Genomic DNA, 20,992 nt, shown 5'->3' on the forward strand with positions numbered 1-20,992 from the left:
GTTTATTTGGCATTAACAGGTACATAGTTATTTGACTCAATAGCTCTTTTGGATATTAGGCTTGGGAATTAATATTTCCAATTTTTTGTTTGATATATTCATTCCACGTCGCTGATTTATGCACGGTGAAATCTTAACGCGTGAGCCCACCCGGCCGCGCCCCGGGGGCCTCGAGTGCAGAGAAGGCCTCATAGAAAATGAATTCTGGTTATAATTTTCGAGAGTAAGCTTGTGTAATTGGTAAACATAAAACTTCTAGCCAGGCCTTAGAAAAATCTCTTTGCCCAGAGGATCCATGATGATGTTAAGCAGGCACTGTTCATGCATGATGTTGCTAGAATCTAAAAGCTCAGGTTGAGTCGAGGGAATTAAATTCAGGGATGTCGGAAATGCTTCAGACCCGTGGTGCTCGGCTTGACGTTCATGTAAAAAAATCTGATTTTTGAATAAATTCTGGTTTGCATGGACGCATGCAGAAAAATACTGGAGGTGATCGAGCACATAATGGTTCCGACGCAACAGTTTTATCTACGAAGTTATATAAACAGTCCCTAATGTAGAAAGTTTTAAAATTTCTCGCGTTTTAAGGCTGTGGGAAGTATACTTCCCATAAAATTCATCAATTTTTAATGTCCATGGTAAACTATTTTACCACCTCTCATTAAAGCTACCAACAATTAATGACTTCGTAAATAACAAAAAAAATTAATTCACCTAAATAACTTTAAAAATCATTAATTGATTAATTTCTTATTCGATTAATTTTTGTAAAATTAATTTTATCGTATAATTTAAAAATGAATATCTTTTTTTTTTTTAATCTATCTCAATTCAAAAAATATTTTAATATACCATTACTAGAAAAAATGGCCGGTTAAAGGGTGAAATAAAACGAGGCTTGTTTTAAAACGAGAAACGAATTATAACAAATGACTGTTTCTCTGCCGGAAATCGCTAGCTACTCCAATGATGAATATTTACTCATAGACGTCCCGCAATCTCTATTTTTCTCATCGTCTATTGGTTTTGAATCGCTAAGGCCGGGGATTACACTATAAAAGTTTAATAAACGATCTTTTACAAACCTTGAAAAAAAAAACCAACCAATTAGGCCTGTTAAATATATTTACAACCGATACGCTTATTGGTTGTACGAGAAGCATATAAAAATAATCTAAGGTCGGGGGATTACACTATAAAAGTTTGACAAAAGGTCTTGTGCAGAACTTGAAAAAAAAACCCCCATTCAATAAGCCCATTGGTTACCTTCGCTTGAATGTAATCGATACACTTATTGGTTGCATTTTTCAAGTATTATAAAAGAAATTTTATCAAAATTTTATAGTGTAAGGCCGTTATTACACTATAAAAGTTAGATAAAATCCCTTTTATAAAATTTAAAAAATCCAACCAATGAAGCTCATAGGTTACATTCGAGCAAATGCAACCGATAATCTTATTGGTTGAATTTTTCAAGTTTTATAAAAGGACTTTTAGAAAACTTTTATAGTGTAACACCGGCCTAATTCTGGCCGTACTAGAACAATATATATCCCCCCCACTACCCCGTGTGTGTTTTCTCAAAAAAAAAAAAAAAAAAAAATACTGCTTCCATTTGTAAATTTCTGCATGAAGGAAGAAAAAACATACATTTCATTGAAAGAAAGAAATGAGAAAGAAAATCATTTTTTGAGATATATGGAGTTATTAAAGTAAAAAAGAAAGTGCAATTTAAATGGAAAATATGTATGTACCTCTTTGTGGCCATTTATCGCAGCTTGCTTTTTCCTTGCAAGGAATTCCCTTAGCGCCTGGCAGAATCTATCAACTTGATTGCGAAACGATTCCCATCTCGCCGTTGGAGATGATTTTGGATCGTTTTGCTCCAAAATCCTACGGGAGAGTTTCAAGTGTTCGATCACGCAGTTCCCGGAATCCCAAATCTTGTCAATTGCTTCTGCAAATAGGAAACGGGGGTGGGGTAAGATAAGATACAACATTTTTCGCTTGATCTGCAAGAGGAAATATGGAAGTTTAAGAAGAAAAAATTTTTGAAATTTTTATGGAGATGCAGGTATGTGTATTTTTTTTAATATTTAGGTCAGTACCTTGAGCATTACCGACCGCTAGGGCGGCGAACAGCGCCTTATCTCTGCTGCTGATCTGTTTAGCCTGCAGAGCATTCAGACATTCGCCATCCGTAGTGCGACGGACTTCCATCAACCACGATGTGACGGGACATGCTTCGTCATAATCTTCTCCAGTATCTTCATCGGACATCCTTCAACGAAAAAAAAAATTAATACGTGAATCAAGTTGATTAATTTCTATTGGAGGATATATACAATGAACTCTCGCTACAACGATACTCGATACAACGACCCTAAACAAAGATATTTTTCAAATCTTGTTTGTAATCACCTATAGTCTAATTTTAAACTCCTCTCGATACAACGTTATTTTTTTATTACGATAAACCCCTCTATAACGGTATTTTTTGAGATTTTCTTACCGCTACAACGATATTTATTTATATATTTCGCTCGGAAAATAATATCCTGCAATATATTTTTTAAACTCGTCACATATTTTGGTTCTTCAAAGAGCGTCTGGTAATAACTGCTATTGGTATCACCTTATTGCCGAAAGTCTTCGGTATCATTTTTTCGTGATACATCAGGGTGTATTGTAATAAGTCTCTTTACAGTGGCAATACATATCTACAAAACTTAATTTTGTTTTTCAACTAATTAATTAAATTTTTTTGCTGCGAATAAATACTCTAAAGTTCATTTTTTGGTGGTACTAACAATGAAAAAAATAGAAAAGATGCCAACAGCAACATAAATTTGATGTCACGTTGAAGATAACGTTACCTCTTGATATATTACGATAATCCCCCCCCCCCTTGCAACGATATTATTTCTTGGTTGCAGAATGTCGTTATATCGAGGTTTCACTGTATATATTTATTGAAATAAAATGAGCATCTGTTTGATCATTAAAATTTTAAAATACTCCTGTTTCTGAAGTTCATTAATAAATAATAAAATGTTTAAAAATAAAATTCAATAATAACAAGGGCTTTTTTAACATTTGGCCAGCCCAATAAGGGTGGCGGAAGTGTTTTAAATTTGAGGTTTAAGTGGAGAATTATATTTCAGAATTATTTCTGAAGGTGGGGGGGGGGGGGATGCTTGTCCCTCATGCTACCAAATATTGTGGGTGCCCAATAGGGTGGTGAGAAAAATAATTTATACATAATATTTTTTTCATATTGCCTGAATCATTAAACGGTGCCAAACTGGCTAGAACAAAGTGTCTCCACATTTCAGCCCATAATATTGCCATCTTGAGGTTCCATACCTCAAGTGAATATTTATAAAGGGGCCCCCCTTACCTTTTAACATAGTGAAAAACTGTGTTCTAGTAAAAATATCATTAAAATATTATTTAACCATTGATTAATTTCAAATTTGGTAAACGCATTTTTAATTACATATCCAAATTTATGCAGTACGAAATTTTACATATCCCTAACACTTAATTTTTTGCAGATTTTCAAAAATTCCATTTTCAACACCTTGCGTACATGATAAATTAACATGGCATCAATGTAATAGAATAAAAAATATGTAATTTATGACATATATTGAACTGAAATAAAATTAAAAATTGAAAATGAATAAAAATTGATTCAAAATAAAGAAAACTATCAAGTTTATAAACTGATGAAGGAAACTGAGATTTCACATTGACTCAATCTTAATAATAAAATTCAATTTTAAATTTTAAAATAAAGTAATGTTAATTTTTTTTCAATATAACCCAACTTAATGCGTATATAAATAAATACTGAGAATAAAAAAAGCCAAAATTTCAAACGCGGCCTTTCGGAATCGACAATAAATTGTAGGTTCCGACCTAATTGGCCCTCGTGTGCAGATAATGACCGTGGTGCCACAAAACTGATCAAACGACACGTTGATTATAACGGCAAAATTTCAAAGAGTCTTCGACGTCGCTATAACCGATTTTGACTTTACTTTGCATTGCTTACCGTGTTGGTTCGTTCAGAGACGATTCATCTTTCTTGGCCATGGAGAGATTCTCTTCCCTCTCTAAATCCAAGATGGTCGGACTCGTCTTCTTGTTCTCGCCCTGCTGCTCCTCGTCTTCTTCGGCAGTTTTTTGTTGGCAGTCCAAGATGGTCGGTGCACTCGCAGAATGACTCTGTTGCTCGCGAAGCGTCTCATCACAAGTCGATTTCTCTAAGTTATAGTAATTTTGTTCCACTTTCATTTCCGGGAGACTCGAGTTTTTCTTTTGTTCTTCGGCGCAGCTGGAGCTTCGACACACAGAGATGTTTTCGTGACTCGACTTCGACTTTTTTCCTGGAATTAAAATAAAAAATGATAAATAATAAGCAACGACAGAGAAGCACCGCTTAAAAAAACTCCTTCTGTAGGTAATGATGCACAATACGACACGTAATAAGAGCATGAAATGTTTTTCCTTTCTTTTTTTTTACAGTATGGTTTTGAAAATTCTGAAATATTTGGGACAGTCGTCGTGTCATGGAAAACAGTGGAAATCGTGAAAAATAATATTTTGAGGATACTATAGAAATGTTATCTCTGTCGGAAATTTGCGCAACTATGGATAAAATTCCTTCATTTTTTTTTTCATCCAAAGCATTTAGCCCTCTTTAAGAAGAAGTGGCGGAGAAAGAACTAATAACATTCATGTGAAATTTTGCCTTTGATGAACGCTTTAATTTCAACTCTTTATAGTAAAATAGAATTTATGACTACATAAAATGTATTAATTGATTTCTTTACTCTTCTACAATTTGAATAAACGCCAATATTTTTACAGAGTGGACGTGCTGGACACATTTTTAAAATTGATAATAAGTCAACCAATTGACGTAAAAAAGTTGCGGTTTGCATATACAGTGGTACCTCGGCCGACAAAGCTATTTCGTTCCGGAATCACGTTCGTCAGCCGAAACGCAATGTCCCATAGGTTTCCAGGGAAAATCGTTAATTCGTTCCAGTCTCGTACTGCCTAAAAATTAAAGATAAGTTTTTTAAAACAACATGTGTGAAGTGCTATAAGGAATCATTCAAGTATTACGTCAGCATCTAGGGGGGAGAGGGGGTTTCGGATTTGCTGACTTTTGATGACATGGGGGGGGGGGGTTTGAAGGTTGCATCAGCCACCCCTTTTTGAAGATATGAAATATTCTAAGCTGCTGACGAAATTTCGCTGACAGGGGAGAGGAGGGTCAGTATTTTGCTGACTTTTGCTGACAAGGGGGTCAAAAATGGCTGAAAATCTGCTTACATAATACTTGAATGACCCCTAAAAGAAGACGACAACTGGTCGAAGGCTAAAATGAACAGCTGTACAATTGGATAAATAAAAATTTACAGGAAGATACAGGAGAATACTGAAGACCTTTTTATTTCAATATTATGTCAACACCAGCTAGACTTCACCATTTTCAGAGCACGCGTTCCTTCAGTGCAAGACTAATAGCATCGAACTGAACGGTCTGAACTTTCTAAGAGCTCATCTTTCCATCTGTATGTATCAGACATAGAAATGAGCTGACCAAATCAAAAATGTATGGGGACATTTTTCGAACTCGATTGGGTCGTGCAAACATCAGTTTTCTTAGACTCCTTTATCTTTCAATGCATTTTCTATTCGCTGAATCTTTCAGTTTACATGAAACAGACTTTCAGAAAGGAAGGTGGAGCAGATTCTGAGGCGGACATGAGTTGAAATGTTTGAGTGACAGTAATTATCTAACCATAATGATTGTCACTAAAATTCAGCTCACAACGTGGCTGTTTTATGATATCTTGTGCATCCATATCAACGAAAATATTTGTTAGCCGAGGCAGAAAAATCACGAAAAAATCTTCGTTAGCTGAAAAATTCGTAAGCCGAGTTGCTTGTTAGCTAAGGTATCATTGTACTTATGGCTTAGAGTTTTTTTGTTTTTGTTTTTTTTGATAAGGTAAAAAAAATTCTAATTTCACTCACAGGTGGCACTGTGAAACGAAAATATCGACGTAACACATAAAATGCAACACAAGCAGTGCAATATTAAGGTTTATGTGAGAGAGAGAGAGAGACAATTTGCTTTGCATAAAACTGCCATGTTTATAAATGAGCACCCTTTCACCCGTTGAAATGTAGCTCGAGCTAAAAAGGGCACTCATATTGAAACGTGGTATTTTTATGGAACGCAAATTGTCATGAACACACACACACACATCAATTATACATTCTTTGTGTTGTATTTTATGTAACACAATTTCTACAGCGCCACCTGTGAGTGAAATTTGAACTTTTTTTTAATTATCAAAAAAAAAAACCTCTCTTGACCATGATAAATAGTTTAGCTCAAACTGCACCTTTTTATGTCAATTGGTTGATTTGCTATTAATTTTTAAAATGTGTCCAGGACTTTTCGTGCACCCTGTATATTTCGCAACCTGGAGCAACACTAGGCTTTTCTTTCCTTCAAACCAAGATACAATGGAAGAAACCTCCTTCAATACCTAGCGTCGTGCGTGAATTTTTAGTTCTGCCATCAACTTCTTCAAAACATGAGTGAAGTGTAATGAGTGAATATTTATACCTTTGTAGGCTTCTTACAAGACTTTTTAACGGGGAGATCGACTCACGTTCCCGCCTCGAATTTGAGAACCACAAAAGCCATTAAATATATTTTTATTAAGATATGTATATTATGCCTTTTCATAAGGATGGCATAACTCTGAATAATAAATGCCCAATATGATACATATCCTAGAGTCACGCATCAAAAATTGATGTCATAATATCGTTGCTCACAAGAAAGCAAAATAATGAAACAGAAACCAAATGCTTCTGAACTTCAGCCTTCATGTCACCGGCGAGTCGGTGTGGTTCGAACCTAGGTCTTCGCGATTAGAGTCGAGTTTGTCACTATAAACACACGACCGCACAGCAACAATGGGGATTGGGTAGGGGCTTTAATGGATAAATCTAATGAGAATAATATTTTGTACCTTCGAAATCACCACGCAGAGATTCGATCAGGGATCTCCTTCCGGTTGACTTCCTGTCTATTTCAGGTGACATGCTCATCAGATCTAGGCTCTTCCGGTCTTTGTGTGGCTTCACCGGAGTGTACGGAAGACGTCGTCTGACGGTCAGTTTATCAGCAGATGGTTGTTGACGTTTCGGCGTAGTGTCTTCGACTCGGTTCTTTTTCTTCTTGCTCCGGCTCGGCAGGCTTCTGTACGACGCGCTGTTGAAAGCCATCGAACAATGAGCTGCTGCTCCCCCTTCCCTCGGTGTGCTAGAGTGAGGTCCCTCGTCCGTGGTCATCACGTTTTCCAGGGATCCGGCGTACGATGGACTTCGGATGTTGGACACCCCCGCAGCATCGCCGGAATATTCGCGTTCGTTCGACCCGTCTTTGTTTGGTTTGGGAGTCACTTTTCTGGGAGTCTGGAAATGAAAAATAACATCTCATAAAATATATATCACAATCACATGCTTCACACGATAGCCACTGTATGCAAGGTGATTCGCGAAGAGTGTCACATAGGATTGGAAATTCGACGGCCATTCTAAAATTAAAATAAAATACGAAAATTGATCAGCCAAAAAGGGGTGGAATCGACTTGCAACCCCACTCACTTCCGACGAATGAAAATTGGGGGGGGGGGAAATACAGAATATAAATAAGACTTCATTCATACGCCTTCTTCATTATACATAAAGAAATCCCGTATTATTTAAGGATAAATTCACCGGACGCGGTAGCCCAGGTCGATAAGATGCTTAGAGGTGTCGCGAGTTCGATACCCGGTTCGTCGTTGCCGAAACTTTCCTGACACAGGGGTACAACAGAAACGACGACATGTCCACAGAAAAAGATTGCTACCACAGGGAGTCCCACGTCGAGGGGGTTAGTGCACCAACCTCTCGGTGAGTATAAAAGAAAAGGCTCCCGTTTGGAATCGGCTATAAAAATTGTAGGTTCCAGTCAAATTAGCCTCATATGCATCAAATGATTATTTCACCGAAATATATCGATTATTGAAGTTCTTGATTTTTTTAAGGCAATCTCCGCGTTCTTTTTTAATATTTGGTCCATCAGATTTTTAATCACGGAAACGTGACAAAAATCAATAATTTCAATCGTTTTCTCATTTTCGCGAAATTTCTTTCTATCGTTAAAGGTGTCTTTTGGTGAAATAAAGAGAGAGAGAGGCGAAAATATTTTATTTATACCAATTCACATTTTTTCGATTGAGGGCCACGTGCAATAATTTTAATTTTTATACTTAATCTCAATTCTCACCTGCCATTTTGCTATTATGGACGAATTAAACTGTTACAGCTGAATTTCTATTTTCTGATGATCATTTTTCACGTTTCACTTAAATTACCCGTAGAATTTTTTTTTTTCGTGCACTCTTCGTCTTATGTATCAATGGTTCTTAACCTGAGGTCCTCGGACCAGTTATGGGTTCTTGAAGAGATTTCAGGTGGTCCATGAGCTTGGAATAGAAAACAATCAACTTATGGCTTTTTCATCATTATGGGCTGAATATTATTCGGTAAATGGTCCGTGGCCTGCATCTTATTTGGCAAAATGACGGATAAAAGCATCGAAGGCTCTACAAAAATTAACCAACTTCGGCTCGATTCCCTGCTTCATTGATTTGGCATTGACCGCTTTTGATAAGCTACCGCAGTGTTTCCCATAGTAGCCAATATTGCTCCCCTTGGGGGGGGGGGTAAAAGTTAAGAATTTAGTACAGGATCCTTTGGGTTTGCTTGAATTGAGGCAATGGGAGAGAAAAAATTGTAGGGGAGGTGGAGCGATGGAACAAAAAGTTTGGGAAACTACGCACCTCCATATGAGCCAGAGTTGACAGTACTAACAGTTACTTTTGCATTTCCAGATGTTAGCCATTTGCAGATTTGAGGTGTAATCGGTGAGAAGTCTGTCTTTTTTGAAAATATACGGTACATATCAAAAAACACTATTTTACTCGAAAATATCTTCGAACGTCTTTACCCCCACAATTCACGACGCTTTATGAACTTTTAAGTGGTAAAATGCGCATGGTAACAAAGCCATGGCTCTCCACAAGGGTAGGCTAAAAGGACTAAACGAAGGTTTTTAAACGCTGGATGATGCGAAGATATGTTTTGGAAAGAGAGAAACTTCAACTGCCTTTGCGGAGAATCGAACCCACGTCGTTTCACTTCCCGAGTGAAGGCCCTAGACCACAAAGACAACGAATATCTTAATCGTTCCTAGGAGCTCACGTGCACTGAACGGCATCGTACATGGACGGTCGGATCTAACTCAGGCCAAAGCTCACAATTGCTGACATTACCATCAGATGGCGACTTATCCAAGGATGATATCACTCTCCGCTATCCTGCGAAGGGGTTTTTTTTTTAACTTCGCATCAACCAGCTGTTAAAAACTTTCGTGTGGAGAGTGACATAATCCTTGAATAAAAGGACTAAACCTGGGACGATTCTAATCATTTTTTATTTTTGTTATGCTATAAATTCATTATAGAGGGGCTCTTCCTGGTCTAGAAGTGTACAGGAGGGTCCTGCTGCAGGATCTGAAGGCCATCAACGGGGAAAATCTCAATAAAGGTCTAAAACGCAACATTTATAGATAAACTTTAAACATTCACGACTGATTTACCTTTCTGGGAGTTCTCAATTTTCTCAACCATGATGCTGGTCCTTTAGTTCGTTTTTTGTTATCGTTGATGCTGCTGCTGCCTCTATCATCACCATTTTCGGCGCTGGTGGTGCCGTTCTCCTTCTCAGATATCGATGACGACGACGACGGCAATACCGTCTCTTTCTCAGTCAAATCATCGGCAACGGGATTATCTGTCATTGTCAACTCTGGTGTACCGATGGATACCTCACTGGATGAAATGACTTCAAATTCTGCGACAGAAGTTGTTGGAGGCAATTTCGCTGCCGCAGTTTTCATAGAAGTCGTATTAGTGGTAGAAGTAGAAGCTGGTATCAGAGCAGTGGAGTTTGTTGGTGTGACAGCGATAGGTGACACAGCGATCCCGTCTCTAGTTTCGATTATCAGCTGTTCCGCTGAGGGTGTCGGAGAGTCTTCACCGCCCATTTGACTCGTGATGCTCACGTATTCCGGCTTCGGCTCCAAGCTAATGTGCAACTGTTGCAAGGTAGAAAAGAATACGTAAAAAACCAACTCTAATAATTTTCAACATTACACAACTTATATACAGATTTTTTTCAGAAAGTACTCCCCTAATTAGGAAATGGCATAACTTGGAAACGGTGATGGATAGCGAGATGAAACAAGTAATTCGTTCAATGGGCAAGCCAGGAATTTCAAATGCTCCAGTTCGCGAAATTAATTACGACTCCATATAATAGATGGCACAACAGCCCTAAAACAGTTGAAAATATTGTCCTTTGCAAAAATGAGTCAAATCACATTCCGATGAATTCAAAATGGTCACCTTTCCTAGCAAGGACATGACAAAAGTAAAGAGTGAAGTTTAAAACTACTTTCTCCTACAATGTTGACACAACCCTACCTCACTGAGTTAACGGAAGAAAGTTGCTTCTGCATTAATCCGGGTATTGTCTCTATGTGATGTCTCTACTGTAATGGATGCGTATGACTCACAGTTGAACTGTTCAAGCTTATATAGCCTTTGAAGACTCGCTGCAATTAATGATTTTCAAATGGTGACTTCATGGGAAGACGTAGTGAAATAAAACGACTATGGCACCATCGATTAATCAAAATTATAATTAATTTCCCAAACCGGTGTATTTAACACTTCATGCCTGCAAATCAAACGTACCACTTGTTTCATTTCCTATCTGTCGCAGTTTCCATGTTACGTCATTTCAAAGTTAGGGACTTCTTTCTGAAACACTCTTACGTTCATAACTATTTAGTTTCAGATGTTTACGTTTTTCTGTAAGCATATGCAGCTATATGCATTTTGCTCGATTTGTTTTTAAAAAAATGTTTTCATTAAACCATATATACATGCACATCCCATGGCTCGTGGGACAAATGTAACACTCGGAGTCATCTCATGTGTCCCGTGACCCCAAATCTTATTTTATAAAAAATGAAATAAGCGGAACATTTCCAAATCAAGACCCGCGGTTCAGTACCACATCACTCTAGTGGCCCGTGGCATGCTCCCAGATCACTTAAATGTCCCGTATTACATTTCTAGATTAATTCAGTGACCCATGACACATTCTCAGATCAATTAGGTAGCCTGCTGTACTGTTCCAGATCGCTTAATTAAGTGGTCCGCGAAACTTTTTCCCAATCAATGAAGTGGCCCTCACTCTCTTAAAAGTTGAACACCCTTGAATTAAGCAAAAAAGAGATCGCAGTTAGGTTTGACAGCTACATTGAGAATAAAAGATGTGGATGTGGAGCAGTCGTTTTCAAAAGGTTGTCCGCGGAACAACGGGAGATGCGTTTCGGAAGAAAAACATAAATTGGAATAAAAATAAAGCGTTTGACTAATACAGAGAGCATGGGAAATTTGTTTTCCTGTGTTCAATTGAGAGGTCCTCAGCTGAATACTCGCTGAAAAATACTCATCTATGCTGAATTATACTGAGTTTAAGGCGACTGGATAAGGAGGACTGGTAAGGCTATTTCAAGTGGCTATAACTGAGTGCATTGGAAAGAAATTTTACCTTGCTGCCCAGGATATCATAGTTCCTGTACCAAGGAGAGTCTTCTTCGGTCACCGGTGGCTTGCCATAGTAATTGGTAGATTTCCAATTCCTCACGAACAGATAGTTGTTGTTCTTGAAACACGAATACCAACCTCTGCCAACCGTAGCACTAAGATCATGATAAGGAGTCAACATTTGTGACTCGGCTTGACCATTTCCATTCATCGATGTCCCATTTCGATTCGAATCATCTCCTCTCCGTTTCTTGTTGGTCTTGTGTTTCGGCTCTGAATTTTTGCCTCCAAGGTCTGGACCTGAAATTATAATTATGAATAATTATAATAAGATTTTGAAAAAATCACACAACGTAGACTTTTATGTAGGTTTAAACAAAGATATGCTTTTAAAGTTATCAAAAGTGGTAAGAGGGAAAAAACGGCATATAGCACAAAGCCTGATGTAGAGTCTTCTTAATGGAAACATTTCACGATGAAAAGAAATCTCCTATTACGAACACCCACGAGACGATAAATCCTCTCCCACACGATATTACACGAAAGATATCATAAGAACATTAGAGAGGCATCGATGCTGCCAAATCTCATTGTGAAGTAGCTCTTTAGAAGTCTATATATAAATGTACTTAAATTTTTACCTTCCACCTCACTTTTTAAGTCGGATCTTATCGACCTCCTTGATGTGACCTCCGTAATGAGATTTGCCTGTATACCCTTTTTGCTGCTTGGGGCCATTCAAGTATTACGTAAGCAGATTTTCAGCCATTTTCGGAGATCGTAATAAGATCGTTTTTCAAAACCGCTTGAATTAATCAACATCTATGCATCTGTTTCAGTTCCCCATCCATAGGGTCTATGACTCTTCTTCCTCATAAATCAGTATTTTTCAAAGTGTGCATCGCTAACCTTTGTCAGAGGCGTCGTGACAAGCTTGAGATATTGATGTTTGTGCCTGTTCGTGCTTTAATTGATTCTTTTGCTGGATGCAATATGTACTAAACTTTTCTAGGAGCCGCAAATATATATGATTAGGGCAAAGGAGCCACGGGTGACAAAAGTTTGGGAACCACTGGCATAAGCCATCATCACTCAATAAAGCACTTGAAGTAGCCTCACATCAGTTGCATATGACCAATATTCGATTTTTCAAAATTTGAAATTTTTCCTCTTTACAAGATATAATAATTCCTGCTACGAATACGCGCGCGACGACGCCTATACGACAATTCCTATTATAACTCCTACGAGACAGTGAATCTTCTCCTACACGATGTTATAAGAGAGATATCGTACGAGCATTAGCAAGACTCTCGACGCAATCGAATACCGTTGCCGCTGTGCGATCGTGGAGGCAACGCGCTGGACTCTCATCGTCAGAATTCAGGTTCGAACCCCGTTAGTGGCTCAGTGGCGGTAGGCTGAAGTTGATTTTCTGCGATTTTCTCACTTCGAGATGCAAATGCAGACCGGTCCTCCATTTGAAAAAGTCTCTCGGCAGAAAACCAGGCAGGCCTTAAACATGATACGTAAATAACATGAAAATTCAAGCATTTACCATCTTCACTTGAATTTTTTTGAAAACAGATGACAGCACAAGCAAGAAACCGAAACAATCACAACTCTGACAACATAAAGCGTTAGGGAAACGCATACACTCAGAACACTCACTCCGGCATGTACCGATTCTTTAGAAATTCCGCAGAGGAATGTGTGCGAGTATATACGGTTATATAGTAGTCAAACCTCGTTATAAGGTTGCTCTTTAGAAGTTTCTCTATTGCCCCGTGTACATGGGAAATGAAAAATCCGATTTCCCTTCACGCTGGAGTAGGGGGGAAATAGCAAAGAATTATGGGGAACGGGGTATATGCACGTCAAAAATCTTCATAGAAGAGGGGTGTGAATAATTCCTTTTTCTATTACCCCTGTTTCCCTAAGAGGGAAAAAGATGTCAAGCGGCTGCCAGAACCACAGAGTAAGAATAATATTTTATATCTTTAGTCTATGGCCAGAACTCTCAATGCTACCGAAATACTGCGCATGTAAACGAGGCATATAACGTTCTTAAATATTTATCTGCTACGATTTTACCTCGTTTTTCAAGTCGGATTTCATCAACCTCCCTGAGGAAACTGTCATGCCAAGATTTGCTCTTTGCTGCTTCTGTACATTTTGCACACGAGAACATAATCGTTTTTCAAAAAGCTGCAGGAATTCATCATCATCTATGCATCTGTTTCAGTTTCCCATCACCATAGGATCTGCGGCTTTTTCCGTTTGAACCATCACTCAAAGAAGCACTTGAAGTAGCCTCACGTCAGTTACATACGCCTCATGACCAATATTCTATTTTTGAAAGTTGACATTTTTTTTTTCTTTTGCAAGATTGAAGTCGATATAATTCCTGCTATGGATGACTGTAAGATGATTCCTATTACGACTCTTACAAGGCAGCGAGTCTTCTCCTACACCATATCATAACAGCATTAGAAAACCTCAAAGCAGTCAAATCCCGTAATAAAGTTGCTCTCTTTAGAAGTCTCTCTATAATGTACTTGAATTTTCACCTTCTATGATTTAACCCTACTTTTCAAGTCGAATTTTATCAACCTCCTTAATGTGACCTCCGTAACGATATTTGCCAGCATATCTTTTTTTTGCTGTTTCTGATTATCAGAACATGATAATTTTTCAAAACTGCTTGAATTCATCATCGTCCATGCATCTTTTTCAGTTCCCCGTCACCATAGGGTCTATGACTTCTTCCGTTTAAACCATCACTCAAAGAAGCACTTGAAATAGTAGCATTTAAGGTATCCTCACATCACTTACTTACATATGCCGCATGACCAATATTCAATTTTTGAAAGTTGACATTTTTCTTTTACATGAGCTGACAGAATTTCTACGGCGGATGACACAGATTCACAGCCATATCGAGAAATAATAAAAAGGTTCACATTCCAAGCTTCAGAAAAATTCACAGAGAGGGGGGATTCAGATAGCGGATGTAACCGTGTGGCCCGATTTCCATGGGTTTTCGATATTTATCTCTTGTTCTTCCCTACAGCAAAAAAGAGTGAACTCAGTTTTTATTTCACACAACAGCACCAGAAACCGAATTATAATAAATATTTTTTTTCCTCTCCATAATAAAAAAAAAAATTCATCGAATGCGTATTGAAATTACGAGAAAATCGGGTTTAGCATATATTCCCTAGTATAAAATGCTGGCTACGTGACGTGCAACTCCGATTAGTAGATTATTATATAAGTATCCATACACACACACACAGGAAAGAGAGCTACCGCCCGTTGCTCTGCGACCCGTAACCAAAAAATATCCACTCAGAATCCGTCTCGGGAATAAAGCTGAGTGTCCTGTGTGTGTCAAAGCTTCTTCCTGATCTTAAATTTGCAAATTCTCGAAGAGTTTCCAACAGGAAAAAAAAACAAGATAAACGGAACTTTTCTTTCCAAGGGGAAAGAAAAAGACATTTCTCGCATTTCTCACATGTCTACGCTTGGCTTCCCGGTTAAGAAAGCTTAACCGCGGTTGATTAACTGGAAAATGTGAGAGTAAAAAAATAAAGAAAAGAAAGAAAAAAAAGATATATTTTGAAGACTCATTTTTAAGTTAAAAACTTCAAGAATCTTCTGCCGTATTTAGATTTTTAAATACTCGTTAAAGCACTGGATTATAAATTAAGGCGTGCTTTTTTTTCTTATTTAGTCATAGGATTATTCATTTTCACGCCAAAACAAAAATTATAGATATACGTATCAAATTGCCTTGGCCAGTGTCAATATTCTATGATCTAGTGTTTCTTAATTCATTTTTAGCCCATGTGGACAGTATTTTCTACTCGTGGTCCCGTTGACTTACCCAGGGCCTCCCACCTTCATCCAAGAGCGAGACCCTATCTATTTATTGAATTGATTTTAATGTAAACTTAATTTTAAATGAAAAAACTTCGATCTGGAACCCGGGACTAGGTAAGGATCCAAAGGTGGAGTGGGACGCTATCAACCCTCAAAAAACATAGAGTATATCTCTTTTTTTTCCCCCCCTTGCTTTTTAAATTATTATTATTCTTGGTTTCATGGGGGGTAGGAACGCAATACCGTCTCACAAAATCGGGAAAAAGATTTTTTTCTTGAATATAGGGGACAATTTTTCTAGAAGATCTGGTGATTTTCACTGTGACAGTTATAATTCGGATCAGGATAATTTTAAAACAAACTCGAGGGGTTAAATTGTTGCTGTTAGCAATACCTTCATAATTGAAAGCTATTGATACTATAGTATATATATAGTCGGTCTTTTCTATCCTAATCCTGCAAACGGTATAATTACTACAACTAGGTATAACTCAATTTTTTTGAGGTAATGACTGGTTTGATAGAATAATGACCCTATTTATGTATTGCACAGATGAAAAGCACGGTTAACTTTGAGAGGGCGTCAAATTCTGAAGTGGGGATTCTTTTCTCAATTCCTAAAATAAATCATTTCAGGTGCGTACTAACCCCTTTTACGATCACGGATGAAATATTTCGTCCAAACGCCAGTGGAATAAATTCAGTATCCAGTTCTTTGTGTTTTCTTCCTTCTCTCCCATCAACATAAAGCTTTATTGTAAACCTATGAACTAAAGTTGTCTTCTTCCTCCCCGTTTTTCCTATACTCCTATAAGTGATCCCCCCCCCCACAAATAATGTATCTTTCTACTACATACATGACAGAGCGAAAGAGAACACATAGGGTGAGTGTGAAAAGAGAGATTGACTCTGTACTCCGCTTATCTACTTATCTATTACACTGTTTCTTCTCTTTCTTTTTTTTCCATCTTTTCTTCCTTTTTCTAACGCGTGGTTAGGTTAGGACAAGGTTACCAGATTTATCGCCATACAAATATATCGATATTATATATCGATATTATCGATACAAATTTGTTGCCAAAAGCCTGTACGCCAAGGTGTTAACTGTGTAGAATACGAGCACTATCCTTCGGATTAAGTTTAAAATAAGAAAAATAAAATTAGCCGTAATACTCCACGTACCATCACGCAGCTTCTCTGAATGCTATCTCCTAAAACTCTGGTAATGTCGAACACAAATAAGTTAGTAAACAAGTTACACCCCACGCAAAAGAAAATAAAATCTCTTCAAAAATTTTATACTTCATCATTTATCATAATTTGTTTTTCAAAATAGTCAACAATATCCTCGAAGTGAAAATCTGAATGTGGTATAATTAAATAAATAGCGTGAGATTAAAAATTGCAAATTTCATCCTCCCACGCGATATTTGAGGGGAAAAAAAAGTTGACTTTTCTATTTCCAATTGTAACGATGGAAAGACTCCATGAATAGAGTTGGAACGATAATATTGACGATGAAAAGACGAAAAAAATCTGAAATTTATAATGACCTTGAACTGAGATTGGCTTCTGTATCCACAGAAACGAAGGTAATTTATTTCTGTTATTTTTCAAAATAAGATTTAGAGGGGAGAAGGGGGAATCCTTTTCTACAACATTTGCTTCTTATTCCAAGAATTTCTTTTTAACTATCCCCGAGAATAATCATCTGTATATTTTGTATTTTATTTTCATTGCTGAAATGTCACAAATAAGTAATGTTTGTTTACAAGGTATACGTATTTTCGATTCGATCGAACAAGATCAACGAAATTCTTCAGGAAATTCCGAATGTGCAATACTGTATTTTTTTCTGTCGCCTTATAAGAATTGTTCAGATAGAAAAATCAAACTTGCCACAATTAATTTGAAAATTTATGTTAGCTCTCACGTAGGGACTGAGTGCCCCGGGGCTTGTTTTTTGAGCCTTGTGGCCCGGCGCAATTGGTTTTCTCCAACATGGTCCAACCTCTCGGGGTAATTGGTTTATATCCCCTAAGGGACAGAGCAGAGCCTGGGGCATGTCTGGTCTTAAAGCAGCTCTCACGTAAATTTCATCAGGATTAATCAGTTCAGTTCTAGTGCTCGATGACAAAAGTAAAGATAATGCTTCATTAATACATCATCAACCGTCCGTCGTAGAGGTACGATTCCAATTGAAAAAATGCCCAAAATATATTTGGAAATCACACTGTGCAAGTTTTGAGAAAGAAAATACAATGTGCCACAAAATAAAAAAAAACCTAAATTTTTATACTGTCCCCTGTCCTCTGACTTCCAATTAGAAAGTTGTTGCCCTATCTCTCCTGAAACAAATGAAAAAAATTCTAATTGGAAGTTGGAGGACTTGAGAACCATATAAAAATTTATATTTGTTATTTTGTGACACACTCTATATATTTTCAATCTCAAAACTGGTACGGGGGTGATTTCTGAACACATTTTGATCATTTTTTAAACTGGAACCATACCTCTACGACGAACGGCCGAATTAAGACTTACGGGACACCCTGTATAAATATGATGATACTTTGTTTTGGTCGCATCTTTTTTTTTGAAACCTGACGAGCTTGTTCTAATGATTGCGAGGAATCTCAGATACAGCGCAGAAACTGATTGACATGATTACAGGAAATGCGAAGAATAGGTTGTAATGTGTACAGAGTGTCCCATAAATTCATTATACTTGAAAAATTCATAAAATTTGAAGGAACTGGCATATTTGAATGCAGTTTGAGAAAAAGTTATTCCCACGAAGGCGGGATTTTTTTTTTAACAGATAAAAATTTAGTTAAAATTTTTGTCCATAGAGAGCATTGCACGAAAGTTTATCACAAAATTCTGGACCTGAACCTTTCTGCAATCTCTTCTGTGTTAATTTTTAAAATGCGTTCAGGACTTCTCTCGTCCACCTCGTATGTTTACCGAATACGATATTCAGACCCTACGATATCAGACAATTTGACTGAAACGTCAAATGCCAGTTATCACTCATCGTAAGGTTAGTTGTAAATAACCACCCAATACATGAGGTTCTCATTAACCCTTTAATTGGCAAGAATTGAAATATCCACAGAAGAGAAATTTTGAGGGGTTTATATATTAAGCAAATGAGAGAAGGGTATCCTGAATACTATTACATGACTAAAAATATTGTCAATTAAAAAGATATGGCATGTTGTAATTCTCTGGGAACACACTGCATTATATGATTTACATTGATGTGAATGGTATAAAAACGTCAGTTATTGTTTGCCAACTTACTGTTCTATCATTACTGAAGAATGCACAGCAATATGTCTCCTCCACACATGGTATTTCCCTCCAAAATGAAAGGGACAAACACCGTTCTTGCTTGGCTTGTCAAGAAATAGGAGGCCTGGTCACCTTTGAGCCATTCTGCTGGTAATTATAGAAACTTAACGAACAACTCACAAGTTAAAAATCGAATGTTTAGGAGTCGCTTTGAAACATCAATGGCGAAACGAGCTCAGAATGCATAACGCCTTTATTTGAAAAATATAAGAAACTCATGTGTTGCTTGAGAGCAACCTCTCGGCCTAATTGAGGGTCAAATACGCGGTTCTGAAATAAATTACGAGATTGCAAAAAAAAATAAGCGTTAGGATATTTTCTTTTCACATTGTAATTTTTCAAATAGTCCTTACCTCGGTAGACGGACGGGTAGAACCTGTCGGGAGCCAGCGTCGGTTTGTATACCTGCTTGTGGTGTCTCCTGCGTCTTTTTTCTCTGTAGGTGCCCGTTAGAGCTGCTATGAGCTCGTCGTTGTCAGCAGCAGGTGGAGATTCGCTCGAAGAGTTGGACTTGCGACTCACGTTCACAGCAGGGTAATTGATGTCCTTGTGCAATGACTGCGTCAACGAATCGTTCCGGCAAAGCAGCACTTCCCTCCTCCTACTCCTACCGAGGGTGTTGCTGTTGTCAGCCGATCGCAGCGGAACTACTTCATTCACACAAAAAAGAACGAAAAAAAAAATCACTGAAGTTTGTAGTTGAGCTAAATAAAATGTTCAAATACTTACTTAATCGCAATCAACTTTTCCGCACATTCAACGCATATAACAATTTTTATCTTTTTTTTTTTCCAAGCGTTAAGTAATGTCACTAAAGCCGAAAGCTGGATATAATTCACTTCCGCCCCAATTAATACGTAGAAAAAGTGGAGGGGGGAAAAAAGCCGTCTCCGATGGACAGAAGTTTATAAATATATTCGTAAATAAAAGAGAAGCGAAATATATACTAGAAACACGCTGATGAAAAGCGGTCAATGTGTACAGTGTTTGTCGTAAATTAATTTTGATTTTGGCCGATAGGGAGGAAAAAGCTTCCTAATTCAGCAAGAGCGGGAAAGGCAATCAATCTCACACGGGTATAATTTTAGCTCCGTGTCCACGGGATCTCTGAGCTACATCCTTTTTTAAGATGCAGGCACGCTATATTCGCAATGACGTCAAACAGGGTAAATTGGTGTAAAAATAGACAGATATATAGGGCTATATAGGAAACATTTTTGTATTTTCTCGCTTTGTTCGGGATTTAATGTCTTCACAATCTGATAAACTGCAGGGAGTTCTTTTTAAATTGGTAAATAGTTTAAAAATTGAAGGAATAGTCATATTTCAATGCAGTTTGTGAAAAAGTTATTCTCACGAAGAGGGGATTTTTTTTATTTGTTTGGTGCAGGAAAAAAGACTGGTTCAAATATTTTTGTAGATAGAGGGTGCTGCGGGAAAGCAAGTCCCTGGACAAGTCAAATCAAGGCTCCTATAGAAAGCATGGTGTACGATTAACAGCTCAATTTCTGAATATTCCTGTTACTGGGATTTACATACAAGGTTTTCAATCTGATTTTGGCCATTGGTGGATAAAGCACTATTGGCGAAGTTGATTTGTCTCAGCCACGAATCACCGGCTGAAGCTTTACGAACATTTCGGATTCATAGGAGATTCAAGGAAGGTTCAAGTGATATCGCTTCTGATCGGCTTTCGTGCAGCGCTCTCTATCAAAAAAATTTAACCAAATTAATTTTCTTGACAAAAATAAATCCCCCTTCGTGAGAATAGCTTTTTCGCAAACCGTATTCAAATTTATCAAATCCTTCAATTTTTATGAATTTTTAAACTATTTACGAATTCATGGGACACCCTGTAATAACATATGAACATTCTCTCATCGTTGTCATGATGGCCTCGCGACAAGGTGGTCAGCTCTAATTTTGGGAATTTCTTTGGAGAAAAGTCTTTAAAAAAACGCACGGTAATGCGACGAAAAATG

The 20,992-nt window shown here is 37.5% G+C and overlaps 1 protein-coding gene across 4 annotated transcripts in view; it reads right to left on the reverse strand.

Annotated features, from left to right (window-relative positions):
* The window catches only part of insc (spindle orientation adaptor protein inscuteable), a 60,621-nt gene that overhangs the window by 22,970 nt on the left and 16,659 nt on the right, over window positions 1-20,992 (reverse strand). For 2 of the 4 annotated variants that reach the window (XM_089243795.1, XM_089243793.1), the window contains 7 exons: window positions 19,364-19,657; window positions 11,773-12,068; window positions 9,749-10,246; window positions 7,071-7,515; window positions 4,061-4,394; window positions 2,109-2,281; window positions 1,755-1,957 (listed from right to left, as the gene is read on the reverse strand). In XM_089243795.1, coding sequence (XP_089099921.1) covers window positions 1,755-1,957; window positions 2,109-2,281; window positions 4,061-4,394; window positions 7,071-7,515; window positions 9,749-10,246; window positions 11,773-12,068; window positions 19,364-19,657 — 2,243 coding nt within the window. Of the gene's footprint in view, window positions 1-1,754; window positions 1,958-2,108; window positions 2,282-4,060; window positions 4,395-7,070; window positions 7,516-9,748; window positions 10,247-11,772; window positions 12,069-19,363; window positions 19,661-20,992 lie in introns of all 4 variants that reach the window. The other 2 variants (XM_089243794.1, XM_089243792.1) reach the window with 1 other exon arrangement.

Source organism: Pholcus phalangioides, unplaced genomic scaffold (genome assembly GCF_987345545.1).
Source record: "Pholcus phalangioides strain wild (caught in Gottingen) unplaced genomic scaffold, Ppha-v1.0 ptg000015l_1, whole genome shotgun sequence".
Taxonomy (NCBI): Eukaryota; Metazoa; Arthropoda; class Arachnida; order Araneae; family Pholcidae; genus Pholcus; species Pholcus phalangioides.